A 14,716-nucleotide genomic window follows, 5' to 3' on the forward strand; every position below is an offset into this window, starting at 1 on the left:
TGTAGGGAATTCCTGGTGAGGAACCTGCAGCTACTTTGCAATTTATAGTCTTAGAAATTTGCCTAGAATACCAAGAGATTAAGTGTTTTGCTCAGAGTCAGAGTCAGAACTTGAACCCAAGTCTTCTAGACTCCAAGGTTGATTCTCTCCCCTATATGCTATGGCTGCCTTGAGACTTCACCAACACTTGTTGACTAACAGCACAATTTCACCTGATTTTTCCACTCTTAACCAGATATTTCTGTACAGTATAGACAGCCAATGACTCCCAGGTTCTCCTAGGGAACCTGAGAAAGAGGATAAACTGAGGATGATGGATAGAAAAAAGAGAAAAAGAGAGGAAGGAAAGGAGAAAAGGAATAGAGAGATCAGGAGACACACCTGATTCTTCCTTCTCACTGTCAGCCCATGTTTCTTTTATTAGGATTTCTGGAGTCACTAAACAAAAGTGTCAAGTCAGAATCCTGTTTCTAGGACACTGCAGTTATGGTTCACCATTGAAGCAAAGAGGTTTATATCATATTGGAAGTGACAAATACCCGAGGGTCTGGTCTCCCTTATGACCCACAGCATTCAGTTGGGGAATTGACTGGCCAGGAGTGAGGGGCAGCCTGATGACTTTCTGTACGTGTCATTATCTGGGGATCAAACCTACATTCTTGGCCTCCTTGACCCTGTGAATTCAACTCACTGAGCAAACCCATCCCCTATTCTTTCCTCCTTTGTGCCAGCCTTTGATATGGAGGGGGCCCTTCTTTGCCAAGGTCAACCTCCCTAGGTGCACCTTTACCCCCTCCCTGCCTGACTCCTCTGGGAGCTCACTCCTGCAATCACCTTTGCCTCTCTCAACTTCAGTCTCTCTTCTACAGGCTCCTTCCCTTGTTCTTGAAATATAACTAGATCTCCCTCATCCCTTTCCCTTCTTCTAGAAATATTACTGATCTCCTTCATCCCCTTCCTTTGTTCTAGAAATATAACTACAGCTCCTTCATTCCCTTCCTTTGTTCTAGAAATATAACTTGATCTCCCTCATCCCCTTCCCCTGTTCTAGAAATTTAGTTAGATCTCCCTCATCTCATTCCCTTGTTCTAGAAATATAACTAGATCTCCCTCATTAAAAAATTTCTACTTGACCACATCCTCAAGCTATCATCCCATATCTCTTCTCCCTTTTATAGACAATCCCCTAAAAATGCTGTCTACCCACATTATCTCCATTTCCTCTCCTCTCTTCTCATTTTTTGACTTCTTGAAATCTTGTTCCAATATCACTCAGTTGACACTGCCCTATCCAAAGTCACCATTGCTCTCTTAATTACAATGGGCTTGTCTCAGTCCTCATCCTTCTTGGCCTCTGTTCAGCCTATACTGGTGAATGTGTCTTCCTAGGTATTCTCTCCCTTCTGGGTTTTCTAGATACTGTTTACTCCTGGTTCTTCCACTCTTCTCTCCACTCCTTTGGGCCCCTTGTTGGATAATCAGCCATATCATTCCCCCTAACTCTGGATGTATCCTAAGGTTTCTTCTTCTTTATCATCACCATCATCACCATCATCATCATCATCATCATTAAAAGCATCATCATCATCTTCTCCTTCTCCTTCTCCTTCTCCTTCTCCTTCTCCTTCTCCTTCTCCTTCTCCTTCTCCTTCTCCTTCTCCTTCTCCTTCTCCTTCTCCTTCTCCTTCTCCTTCTCCTTCTCCTTCTTCTTCTTCTTCTTCTTCTTCTTCTTCTTCTTCTTCTTCTTCTTCTTCTTCTTCTTCTTCTTCTCCTTCTCCTTCTCCTTCTTCTTCTTCTTTTCTCCCCCCCTCCCTTTCTCTCCTATTTCTCAGTAAGCTCATTAATTCCCATGGATTCATTTATTATCTCTGTGCAGATGAATGAAAAGCATTTACTAAACACTTACTATCCGACTGTCAGATCTGCACATTCAGCCCTAATCTCTCTTAGTGACCTCTAGTCCTCCATCATCAACTGCGGCCTGGACATTTTGAACTGTTCACATGTCCACAGCACAATTCATGACCTTTTCCTCCAAACCTACTCCTAATTTCTTTAGTTCTCACAGGATACCACTATCCTTTGTCGCTTAGGTTCCCAGCTCCAAAGACCTTCTTGATTGGTCAGTCTCCTTCATAGCACCTCCCCCTCCCCAGCCAATCAGTTGACAAATCTTGTTGATTCTAACCCCATATTTCTCATATTCATCTTTGTCTCCCCTCACACAGCCTAGTTCAGGCCCTTGTCACCTCTCACCTGCACAGTGATAACAACCCTGCTTAATAAACCCCACTGTCTATAGGACAGAGCACATGCCCTTCTGTCTGGCATTTAAAGATCTTTCAAGTCTGGCCTAAGTCTGCCTTCCTCCTTGCACATCGACCTCCTTCACAAACATTACTGTCCGGCCAAAGTGGCCTCCATATCATTCCTAGTACATAACTTTTCTCCCCTTTCTCATCTCTGTTCCTTGTACTCACTGGACACCCCATGCCTAGAATGTATCTCGGCCTATTAGAAACTCTTGCTTTCCTCAAAATTCCGCCAAAGCTCCCCTTTCTACAGGCAACTTTTCCCAATGGTGCTTGTAAATTTACTTTATACTTTTCTCTTTCTTTGTATATATACATGTTGTTTCCCCTGCTAGAATGTAATCACCCTGAGGGCAGGGATTGTTGCATCCCCAGTGCCCTGCACAGAGCCTGGCCTGTAGTAGTGGCTGCATGGACGCTTGCAGGCTAATGAGTCCTCCCCACAGCAGACCGAGTCATTGGGACTTTGTCACTTCCTATTTCCACGGAGGTGGGGTGGAAGAAGAGGGGGAAGGAAAGGGGCTGGAGTTGCCTGCTCCACGGCTATGTCTTTGTCTAGCGAAGCCGCAGGGAATTCTTAGCAGACCGATGCAGGCTGCCTCTGTTTTCAGCCAGCAGGTGTCAGGTTCAGACCAGTGGAACAGCCATCGGATTCCAGCGGATCCAGGAGGAACTCACCGCTGATAAGTGAGTGAGTGAATACTGGACAGTTCGGGTCCTCATTCCAGCCCTGCTACCAACTCTCTGCATGACCTTGGCCAGGTACCTTTCCCTCTCCCAAATCCTTAAATGATGGGGGTTATTCTAGATGACCTACCTCTAAGGTCTTTTTTTTCCCCCTGAAGTGACTCCATTCATCTTTGCCCAAGTCACTTTCCCTTTCTGGGCCTCAGTTTCCTCCGCTGTGAAATGAAGGCATTAGACTGTATGATCTTTACAATCCCTTCCGGCTCTAAATCCTGTTATGCTTAAGGCACCTCAAATCCCTCAAAGAGACTGGGGAGCGGAGGCGAGGGGCAAGGAGGGGATCCGCACCTGTGACATGCACCGGGCCAGAGGCAGCTGGGAAGATGCCACTCCTTGGAACCATCCACCGTTCCAAGGTCCCCTGTGATTTGGCTGGTGCTTAGGGGGTCAGGCCTACACCCCCAGCTCCCCTGGACCCATATTCTAACAAATTCCACCAAATAGCTTTGGTAGGAGCAGAAGAGAGAATCTCAGTGCCACAAGCACCATTTCATTTTGATTCTGTGCTCCTCCAGCCCTGTCTTGTTCCCAGGCCCATGTCCTAAGCTCAGAGCAATGAGAAGGGGACCAGGGAGGTGGCTAAAGAGCCAGGCCCCAATATCTATATGGTTAGGTGAGGAAGTTTGGATTCTGCAGATGGGAGAAGAGGAGGATCTGATGGGGTATGGCACTCGGCCAGATGTCTTTGGCATTACCATAGAGATGGGTACAAAAAAACAAGAAAGGGGAAATTTAACGAGGACATGATCTCAGACCTCAATGGGAGGGATTTAGGGCAGGGCAGAGTCAGACTTTCCCAATTTCTTGGGATGAGACACTAATACAGGTGAACAAGAAAGCTGGTGGTACCTCTTTCCCTAGACCTCTTTAGGAGGCACACTTCATGGGCTGCCCTTCTTGAAGAAGGTAGGAGGGGGATATGATCTCAGCATGGGAGTCTCACTCTCCTTTATGCATCCAGCTTCTATTTTCTCTCTCTTTCCCAGGATCCCAGACCATTTTCTCATCTAAGCTATTTCACTCATCTCTCCTCTTCAATCAAGGTCTTGTCCTAGAACACCCCCTCCCCCATTTTCTTCCCTGCTCCTCTTATTCCCTAACAGACTCTGCCTTCTCTCCAACACCTAGCCTTTCACTTGGCCAGCAGCTTTCCATCAGCACTTAAGCAGACCCCTGAGGGCCCTCCCGCCAGAGGCCTAGCAACATATCCCTCATCCTTCCATAGCCCTGCCTTGGGATAAATCTGGGCGGTGTGCCCTGACTGGGGACCAAAGAAACAATACTCTCTGCTGGCCAAGGAGTCCATGGCAGGGAGAATGTGACATTCTGGTTCTTCCCCTGGTCTAGCCTGCTATATCATCCAAGGAGAAATCAACAGAAGGAGAAAAGGAATGCCATCCCACTGGCTGTAGATACCCCTCCCCGCAAAGTTAACCTTTCTACAAACCTTCCCCAGCCAGAGAGGGAGGCCAGCACCTGGATTCTCATCTGTTGGAATGTAAGCTCCTTCAGGCAGGGACCGTTTATAGATTTCTTTGTATCCCCAGCACTTAACAATGCCTGCAATATGGTAACCACTTTATAAATGCTTGTTTAATGACTGACACAGCAACCTTTGGGTGTTCGGTCTTGCTGATTCCCCCGTCCCCAGCCTCTACTCCAAAGGCTAAATATGGATTCCTGCCTTCTGTTCCTGGCAGCTGAGCCAGAAGGAGAGATGGTAGAGGGTATCATCATCCTCCTTGCCACTCAGGCTCCCCTCCCCCATCCCATCCATTGCCAAGCACTGTCCTTTCCACCTATACAACATCTCTAACATCAGTTCCCTCCCTGTTACACGGCCACTTGGGCAAGGCCTGAGTTATTTTTTCTCTCTCCATCCCTGGTACTCAGTGCAGTACTCTATACACACAGAAGGTACTTGCTAGACACCTGCTGGATTTTAATTTTTTTTAATTCTTTTTTTTTCTTTTGGCAGGGGGGAAGGCAGGGCAATTGGGGTTAAGTGACTTGCCAAAGGTCACACAGCTAGAAAGTGTGCCAAGCATCTGAGGCTGGATTTGAACTCAGGTCCTCCTGACTCCAGGGCTGGTGCTCTACTTACTTCGCCACCTAGCTGCCCCTAGATTTTAATTTCAATGATCAGAGATTCAGTAAGGGGTAGAGAAACAGGTTTGGGAGGTGTTCTTCTGCTCCACCTACTTCCCCTGCTCCTTTCCCCTCCATCTCAAGTCTCCTGCTCCATATTAATATACCTACTGCCTTGCTGATCAGACTAACCCTGGCTGTCATCCAGGGACTGGGTGTGGAGCAGACTGGCCACCTTCAGTCGGGTCTTTTGGTCCCTCCCCCCCACTTCTCTTCCCCTCCCCCACAAGTCCCTTTCCATGTTCCTTTACCTTGAAAGATTCCAGGAATCCACCGTGGCCCCCATTCTCAAACTTGTCCTCCTCAGGCCCCAGCCCCAGCATAGCCTGAGTGTGGGTGTGGAGTTCATCATGGAGATTGTCCAGCAGGGCTGCCCGGGTCCGGTCCTGAAAGAGCAAAGTGAGTAGGACTTTGTCAGCAGGTTCTGGTTCACCCACCCTGATTCATTTCCCAGGGGTTCTGTGTAACAATCAGAGAATCTCAGATCTCAGAAGCCATCAGAGTGGACCCAAAACCGAGCAGGAATCCCTGCCACAACTGGCTGGACAGGTGGTCATCTGGCTTTTTGCTTAAGCCCCTCCAGCGAGGGGTACTCTTCATCACCCTTCCTTCCACCTCGAGATGGCTCTAGCCATCAGCAGGGACACCAAGCCTAAATCTTCCATTTTGTGACTTCCCTCCACGGCCCCTTTGGCCTCATGCAGAATTAAGCTAATCCCTCTTCCCCTTTCAGGATGGCCATCTCAAAGCTCCAGGATAGACCCAGGCCTTCTCTTCTCCACACTTCACCCTGTCTCTCTTCTCTTTCATCCTCATTAAATGAACAGTAACAAGTCACACACCCCTAGTGTCCTCACTTCCTCACTCTTCCCTCTCATGGAATCTCAGAATTGGGAGACCATCAAGCCCAGCCTCGACCTGGCCAGAATCCCCCTCGCCTCCTCACACCATAGACTGGACAAGGGGTCATCCGGGCTTTACCAGAAGACCTCCAGTGAGCGGGAGCCAGCTACCTCCTGCAGCAGTCCACTCCATTGTTAGTAATAGCCACCATTTACATAACTAAGGTTCTTGGGGTACTTTACATATATTAACTCACAACAACCCTGCTAAAGTAGGTCCTATTATTTTTTACAGATGAGGAACCCGAGGCTGAGAGAGGTTGACCACTCCAGAGTCACCCGGCTTGTTGTTCAGTCATTCTTCATGACCCTTTTAGCGTTTTCTTGGCAAAGATACTGGAGTGGTTGGCCATTTTCTTCTCCAGCTATTTGACAGATGAGGAAACTGAGGCAAGCAGGGTTCAGTAACTTGCCCAGAGTCACACAGCTAGTAAATGTCTAAGGCAGGATTTGAACTCAGGTCTTCTGGACTCCATGCGCAGCATTCAATCCACTTTGTCACCAACTCCATGTCAGGAAATTTAGCTTTACCTCCAGCCTAAATCCGCCTCTGTGTAACTTTTACCCATAGTTCCCAGGTCTGGGGCCAAGGAGAAAGAGTTCATCCCTCTTCTGTGAGACTTGAAAACAGTGCTCAAGCTCCCCACCCCCACCCTGAGCCTGCTCTTCCTTTGGTTCACCAACCACAGGCTCTGGGGACTTAGGGAAGGGCTTAGGACTCAAGGTGACCACACTCCTGCCCCAGTGGCCATCAGCTCAGGGTGCCAGGAACAGCCATGCACTTGGACCTTCTGGGTCACAGAGGCTGCAGGCAAATGCTGAGTCCAATAAATCGGGGGGTGGGGAGGAGAAGGAAAATGTCAAACGCAGCTCAAGCCAGGATTTCCGGCAGGAATGGGAGTGTGAATGAGTCCTAGGGCAGGGTGGGGCAAAGCGGGTGCAGTGGGGTCAGAAGCTGAGGAAAGAGGAAGGGGTGGAAATTCCTCCCACAAATCCATGTCTATGCTAAAAGCTTGGAGGCAGGGACCAAGCCCTGCCTAGATCGTCATAGAGAGTAGATATCACTGGTACCTGGGAGAAGTAGACAGAGGGACAGGGGAGAGGCCAGGAAAATTAACAACTGATCATTTGTGGAAGGAGAGGGACAGCTAGGTGGCGCCGTAGTGCACAGATCAGAGATCTCAGCCCTGATCTTGAGTACAAATCCAGCTTCAGACACTTCCTGACTGTGTGACCCTGGGCAAGTCACTGCACCCTGTTTGCCTCAGTTTTCCCATCTGTAAAATAAGTTGGAGAAGGAAATGGCAAAGCACTCCAGTATCTCTGCCAAGAGAACCCCAAAATGGGGTCATGAAGAGTCCGACATAACTGAAACTACTGAACAAGGGACTGTACCTATGATTTTATTGACATGTGGAACTTCTGGGGGAGGAAACCCCTTCTACCAATGCAGGCTCACAACTTCTCTGCAATTTAGAATTTCAAAGAGTTGCCTGGAGACTTCGAGAGGTTGTGACCTGCCTAGGATCATGGGGCCAGAATTCCTCTGAGGCAAGACTCAAACCCAGGAATGCTTGATTCCTAGGATGCCTTTCCCATCACTTATATGGTGCTGTACAATATCCCCTTTACGCCTCCCAATAGCCTTGTGAAGACGATACCATGTGCATTGTCATCCTTATTTTATAAATGGAGCTTAGGGAGATTAAAAGATTGCCCAGGCTCACACAGTTGGGGAGCATCCGAGGGACCTGCCCCTGAGTCTGGCACATGCTCTCCTGGACCATGCTGTCTCTTGGGCAGAGGTCCCAACTACATGCAGCTCTCACCTCAAGCTTCGCAAATTTGTCTGACTTGCAGCAGGCGTTCTCGGCGTTGGTGAGTTTGGTGAGTAAAAATTCCCGAAACTCGGGACTCTGTAAGAGATGGAAGGAATCATCAGACTCCTAGAGCCATCTGAGTCTTCATCCACTGGAGACCCCGTGAGACAGTTGGTGTCCTCCTCTATATCCATAAACCTCCTAAGAAAATCCAGGGAGGTCTGTTCTAGATCCCCAAGCAGCCAGCCTGATAGACCACAGAGCCTCCCCATGCCCACCCCATGGACCCAAGAAGGATTTACATGTTTCCATTTTCTAAGTTGAGTTAGGCCCCTGGGGCAAGTGAGAGTGACATATACATGTGGATGTCTGGGTGTGTTTGTACTTGTGATTTCATCCATTTAGGAAGCACTCTGAGACTAAACTCTCTCTGTCAATGCTGGTCCCCACCATCTCTATACTGTTTGGTTTTAGAGAATTGTCTAAAGGAGGTGTCAAACTCCTGACCCACAAAAGTCCTGGTTAAAATGTAACTGGGAAACATTTAACAAAATAAATAAAAATATAATACAATATAGATAATGTGAGTTTGTGGGTTTTTAAGTCAATATGGCCAAAAAGAAGCGATTTCTATTTGAATTTGACACTACTGACCTAGAGAACTTTAGAGGCTAAGGAGCCTGTCCAGGGTCACTCAACCAGTCCGTGTCGGAGTCAGGACTTAAACCCAAGTCTTTCTGATTTCAAAGCCAGCTCTCTATTTACTATACCAGGCTGCCATTCTATGATTATAAGGTCCTAGCTCTAGAGCAAGAAGGGGTCTCATGGGTCATCTCATCCAACCCCCTCATTTTATAGATGAGGAAACTAAGACCCAGGGAGGTTAGAGTTATGCCCAAGATCATGCAGGCAGTGAGCCTTGGAGGTGGAAGACCCAGGTCCAAATCTTGCCTTTGACACATACTGGTGGAGTGACCCTGGACAGGTCCCTTAACCTCTAAAGTTCTCTAGGCCAGTGGTGTTAAACTCAAATAGAAACATCCCTGTGGGCTACATTAACTTAGAAAACCACAAATTCACATTATCTATGCTGTATTGTATTTTTATTTATTTTGTTAAATTTTTAGACCCTTAATTTAATTTAATCACTTAATTTCTTATTGCTCTAGGCAACTATCAACAAAATTATGGAGATGCTAACCAACATAGGTAGAGGGACTTTCCTCACCTAGGAATGTTGGATTATCAAAGAAATTATAGGTCTAGTCTCAATTTCTTTCTCACTGTCTTAATTCCTATATATATACATCATAATTGTTATAATAATTTCCACATTATTAAATATTATTATATTTTATGCATTATATATCTATATAGCTGAACATATTCAAGATATCCCAAAAGTCTTAGGGCAGTTTTAAGCTTTTCTAGATTAAAACTGCCCTAAGACTTTTGGAATACTCCTTATACAGAACTGGGACATCATATGTTATGCATATCATGTGTCATCCCAATTCTTTATGCACACATGTGTCTATATATGTGTTTGTGCATATATGTGTATGTAGAAATATGTGCGTGCGTATATACATATACTATAGAACATATTTTATGTAAGTGTACACATTTATTGTATATGTATGTATGTAGTTGTGGTTCTTTTGTAATGAGGATGACAATGGTCCCAAATAACCCACCCAATCATCCTTTACTGGGCTTCATTCATAAAGTTCAAGGGACATGGAGATTTGAGAGAAAGACTCCTCTGCTCACGGAGGGGCCACCCAAACTTGGGCCTTAGTGGGGAATGAGACTCAGGCTCCAGCCAACTCTTGCCAGGGATTCTCAGAATTCCTCCCGGGTCCAGAGCCCACAGGCAGAGATGGATGGAAGGTAGGAGAGATGCGTTACCTTCTGGAACACTGGGGGGCTGGGCAGGGGTGGACCGAAGAGTGGTACATCCTCTCGAGCAGTGACTGAGACCTGGGACAAGCAGAGAGTCAGAAATGGGGAGAGGAAGAGAGGAAAAGGGAACAGGAGGTGGGTGTGGTTGCTCGGGTACCACCAGGGACACCCACCTACTACTGAGCCCAACTAGCAGGGAAGCGCCAGTCAGCCCACGTGGCAGCTGGAGGCAGCTCTCAGCCAAGAGTGTGGCCGAGGGCACACAGCCCCTCTGCTCTACTGGAAAGCGATGCCTCCCTTGGCAAAGAAAGCCAGCTTCTCCTTCCAGCCTTGTTGCTGAGCAACCTGACTTCCTATAGAGAGAAGTCTTCCTTTCCCTCCCAGGATACAAGGGGGAAATGATTTATCAGACATGCAAAGCTGTGCTGTCCTCCGGATGCAGAGATGGTACTTCTGGCCACCGGGAGAGCTAGAACTGACTTGTCTTGTTATAGGCGGGCAAGGCTACAGGGTCCATCCCTTCTTTCAGTCCCCATTATTATCAGGGGGCTGGATATGTTATGGATGTAGACAAGGCTCACAAAGTAAATGCAACCTGATAATTAGGAAGTACTTTGTAATTTATCAGAGCACTTCTCATGGGGAGAACAGCCCAGGGAGGCACACAGGGCACACAGTGTTAGTCTCAATTTACAGGTAACGAGAAGTCTGAGAGAAATAAGTTGTCCAAGCTTACACAGCTAGTTAGAGTTAGCAGTAGTGCCTGGATTGGAAGCCACATCTCTTCTGACTCCAAAGGCCAGTGTTCTTTCTGTTTGGCCAGGAGTTGTTAACCTGGGGTTTGTGGATTTGTATTTCCCCCCACCTAAAATATTTTGACAACTGTATTTCAGTCACTGGTATTTGTATCAGCTATGCAGTAGAGTGGTGGAGAGTTCCAGTTCTGCCTCAGATACTTCTTAGCTGTATGACCCTGGGCAAGTTACTTAACCACTGTTTGCCTCAGTTTCCCCATCTGTAAAAATGGGGACGACCATAACCCCAACGTCCCAGAGTTATTGTGAGGATAAAATGAGATAACGATTTGCTTTGCAAACCTTAATGTCAGCTATTTACTATCTATATATCTATTATCTATCCATTCATTTGTTTGTTTATTTATTGCACTTATAAATATGATTCTGAGAGAGGCTTATAGGCTTCACCAAACAGGAGACCATAACACACGAAAAAGACTAGAGCGTGCTGGTTAGCACAGTGTCTGGCACATAGTAAGCATACTGACTCACTAACCAGCCCATATGATGCTGGGCCCTAGGACCTTCACCTTGTTAACACCAATTGGGCTTAACCAGGCACAGATGGGCAGAGGCAGGAAGCAGCAGGAACGTTTGCCTGATGCTGGTCCTTTCACTCTGGCTGTCACGGGCCTGTCTGCCCTTCCCTAAGGTTGTTTCAGCTTGGAAACTCTAGGTTCTAGAGTCTCCATTGTAGGAACACTGGTAGAGATAAGAAGACTGGAATCTCTCTCCCTCTCTCCCTCTCTCTCTCTCTCTCTCTCTCTCTCTCTCTCTCTCTCTCTCTCTCCCCCCCCCCTCTCTCCTCCCTCCCTCTGGCTCTCTGTCTCTGTCTCTGTCTTCCTCCCTCCTTCTGTCTCTGTCTCTCTCTCTATCTCTGTGTCTCCCTTCTTCAAGCTTCCCCACTGATGTCCATTTTTGTTTTTTATCTGGGAGGGCGTGGGGGAGGGGAGAGTTTGCCACTGCTTATCGGACAGTCTGCCCTTTCCCATTCCCTGCTGCCTGCTGCCTGGCCTTGGCTTCTTGCCAACTTATCAAGCCTGCAAAGTAGGACAGATGCAAGGAGGCAAGAGGGCTGGGGGAGGGGATGAGCCAGCCTAGGGCAATGCCAAGGAGAAGGTACGGGGAGGAAGGGAGAGGAGCTTACAGCTGGTCAGGCTTCTCCAATCCCGGAACACAGAGACAACAGCCCCAACCCAAACCACAGGCCTTGGCCTCAGGAAATTATTGGTAAGCTCCGCTGATTAGATTTCTGGCCTGGCTCCTAGCTCCCCCACCACACAACACACACCCTGCTGCTGGTGGGAGAAATCAAACCTCCAGCCAGCAGGGCCAGAGGGCTCTGAGTCTCAGTCTGGGTCTGTGACCCAGGGACCAATCAGGCCACAAGCACTGATTAAGCGCTTTCTGGGGTCACTGTGCTAAGTGCTGGGGACAGCAAAAAGGCAACATCCCAGTTCCTGCCCTTCTAATAGGGGAGAGAAGAAGTCAATAACTAGGTATAGGATTGAGGTAGTTTGGATGTGTGGAGACGTAGCTTCCTACTGTAAGCCCAAGGGGCAGATATGCAAGATGAGATGTGTGGCAATCCCTTGCATGATGCCCCAGCCCTGGCTGTCCCAACCTTCCTCATCATGTCCTCACTGAGCTAAGCTCCTCTCCTCTGCAGGTTGCTTTGGGTGGACTCCTCTCCCCCATGTGACTGTACTACCTCCCAAGAGTCTCTTTTGTCTTTTCTATTCCCCCATAGTGCCTAGTGAACATGAGTAACCCCAAACTTGGGGGAACCAAAGGATCGCCAGAATTGCCGAGGGCTAACCCGCTTGTACCTGACAAGCCTTGATATCAAGTGAGTTACTTTTGATTCCCTTTTACCTTGTAGGATGGGGTCTCTCCGGCTGGATTTTCAGCTTGGACAACAATGTAGGCATGTAAGAAGTTGGAGGCGATCATGTCCGGGACGAATGGAGTGTTTTCTTCTTGGAAGATGATGGCCACGATGTCATTCCCAATATGTCTCTTTCTCTGGAGCTGAGCCAGAAGAAAGCAAGAGTCTTTGGCTGTTATTGTGAGTCAAGGAAAAAAAAAATAAAGGAAACCAACAGCCACACTCTCCATGACTGTGCCTTGACCGGTGTTGGCATGACTATCGTTCATATGGTCTAGCTCTAGTGGACTTCATTGGCAAGGGGGATGAATTTGAGGTCAGAGAAGCCTGGGTTCAAATCCCATCACCTATATGACCATGGGCAAGTCACTTAAACTCTAAGACATCGGGGTGGGGGTGGGAGGTGAGGCCAGATGAGGTCCCTTCCAATGCTCTGTCTCTCATCTAGTAGAAACATCTGGGGTTGAAGGACATGGGCTCAAATCCTGCTTGTGCCCTTTAATATCTGTGTAACTAAGTGCAAGTCACTTTGGCCTCTCTTGTCAGATCCTTAGTTGTGAATGTGGCGGCCAAACAGCTCCAAAACTAGGATCCTATAAATTAAACCACCAGCTCCCTGAGGGCAAGAGTCATCTCTTAGCTAAAGGCAGCAAGCATTTATAAAGTACCTATTATGTGCTGGGCACCATACTAAGTTCTTTATAACTATTATGTCATCTGATTCTCACAATAACCCTAGGAGGGAAGGGCTATTTCCCCCATTTTGTAGTTGAGGAAACTGAGGTGAACCGAGGTTTAGTGACTTGCTTAGGGTCACACAGCTAGTGAATATCAGAGGACGGATTTGAACTCAGTTCTTCCTGATTTCAGGCCCTGGGCTCTATTTACTTCCATCTAGCTACCTTCATTAAACTTTGTATCTTCCCCTAGCAACGGGCCCAGGCACTTCAGAAACACTTGTCAAATTTAATCAAATTATAAGCAAATCCCACTTTAATGTCTGGAAACGTCGATACAGCACACCTTGGTCAGTGGAGATGTTCCCTGAGGCTAATGAAAAGAGTCCCTAGTGCTCTCAGCTCCTCTGGGTTGTGATATCATTGATTGTGGGACTGAGTGTGCATAAAAATCGCTCCTACAGAACCAATTAACGGGGGTGAATGGGGCACACTGGTCCGGGAAAGTCTTAATTAGCATCTCTCTGCTTGTGGCTCAGAAAGCCAGGGGGAATGAAGGAGACAGATGACTTTCCCTGGGGAAATTCTTTCCCGTCTTCAGAAGCAGCAAAAACTACAAAATGAGTCCTCACAGAATTTAGCTAACAGGCAGCTTTCATAGGATGGAAGATACAGAGCTAAAAGGGATCTCAAAGCTCATTGAGTCTAATCCCGTCATTTTACAGATGGGAAAACTGAGGCCCAGAGAAACTAAGCATCTTGTCCAAGGTCATATAGCTAGGAAGTATCTGAGGGGTGGTTACTAAGTGTCTACTGTGAATTAATGAATGAATCAGTATTTATTTCATGTTACTATGTGCCAGGTGCCAGGCAAGGTATTTAGGATACATGTTCAAAAGTGAGACAGTGTCTCCAATGAGCTTACATTCTAATGGGGGAGACCACATACATAGAGGAACTCCAGATGGGGATGAAAGCTGTGGCCTGGGGAGTCACAGGGATGTTGAGTGATGCCGTGTGGCAGCCAATTGTCACACCCTTTTCAGAAGCAATGGTAGCATTGACTGGGCAGGAGATGGAGGGGGAAGGGAAGCAGGAAGAGATGGCCAGATGTCTGGAGTGAATAGGGGTGAAGCGTGGTCTGGGGTAGGTTACATATAGCAGATCAGATGAGTTTGCCCTGATTGAATTGGGAGAGCTCCAAGCTGGCATTCCAGAGCTGAAGGGGTTAAGTCTCCTGGGGAAGGGGGCATGGTCTCTGGAGGTCAAGTTGAGAGGGTTCCTGGTCCAGGTAGAGAACCGTGCAGGAAGTCTACACTAAGTACTTAAGGGGAATACAAAGTTAAACGGCAGCTGCGGTCCCTGCCCATGGGGAGCTCAGGATCAATTTGAGAAACAGAACACTTTCCCCCATGAAGCCATCTGAGGAAATTGAAGACGCAACATCCATGATCCCAAGGACTGAAGGGGGCATTCGACCAAGAACAAATTTGAGTGGGAGTGGGGAGAGGAAATGGGCC

General features: G+C 47.5%; 1 protein-coding gene across 2 annotated transcripts in view; it reads right to left on the bottom strand.

The window, feature by feature from the left end:
• RAP1GAP2 (RAP1 GTPase activating protein 2) overlaps positions 1–14,716 on the bottom strand; it is a 229,139-nt gene that overhangs the window by 24,705 nt on the left and 189,718 nt on the right. For both annotated transcript variants that reach the window (XM_036766695.1, XM_036766694.1), the window contains 4 exons: positions 12,507–12,662; positions 9,841–9,912; positions 7,939–8,025; positions 5,459–5,593 (listed from right to left, as the gene is read on the bottom strand). In XM_036766695.1, the coding sequence (XP_036622590.1) occupies positions 5,459–5,593; positions 7,939–8,025; positions 9,841–9,912; positions 12,507–12,662 (450 nt within the window). The remainder of the gene's footprint in view (positions 1–5,458; positions 5,594–7,938; positions 8,026–9,840; positions 9,913–12,506; positions 12,663–14,716) is intronic.

This window comes from Trichosurus vulpecula, chromosome 7 (genome assembly GCF_011100635.1).
Source record: "Trichosurus vulpecula isolate mTriVul1 chromosome 7, mTriVul1.pri, whole genome shotgun sequence".
NCBI classification, from domain to species: Eukaryota; Metazoa; Chordata; class Mammalia; order Diprotodontia; family Phalangeridae; genus Trichosurus; species Trichosurus vulpecula.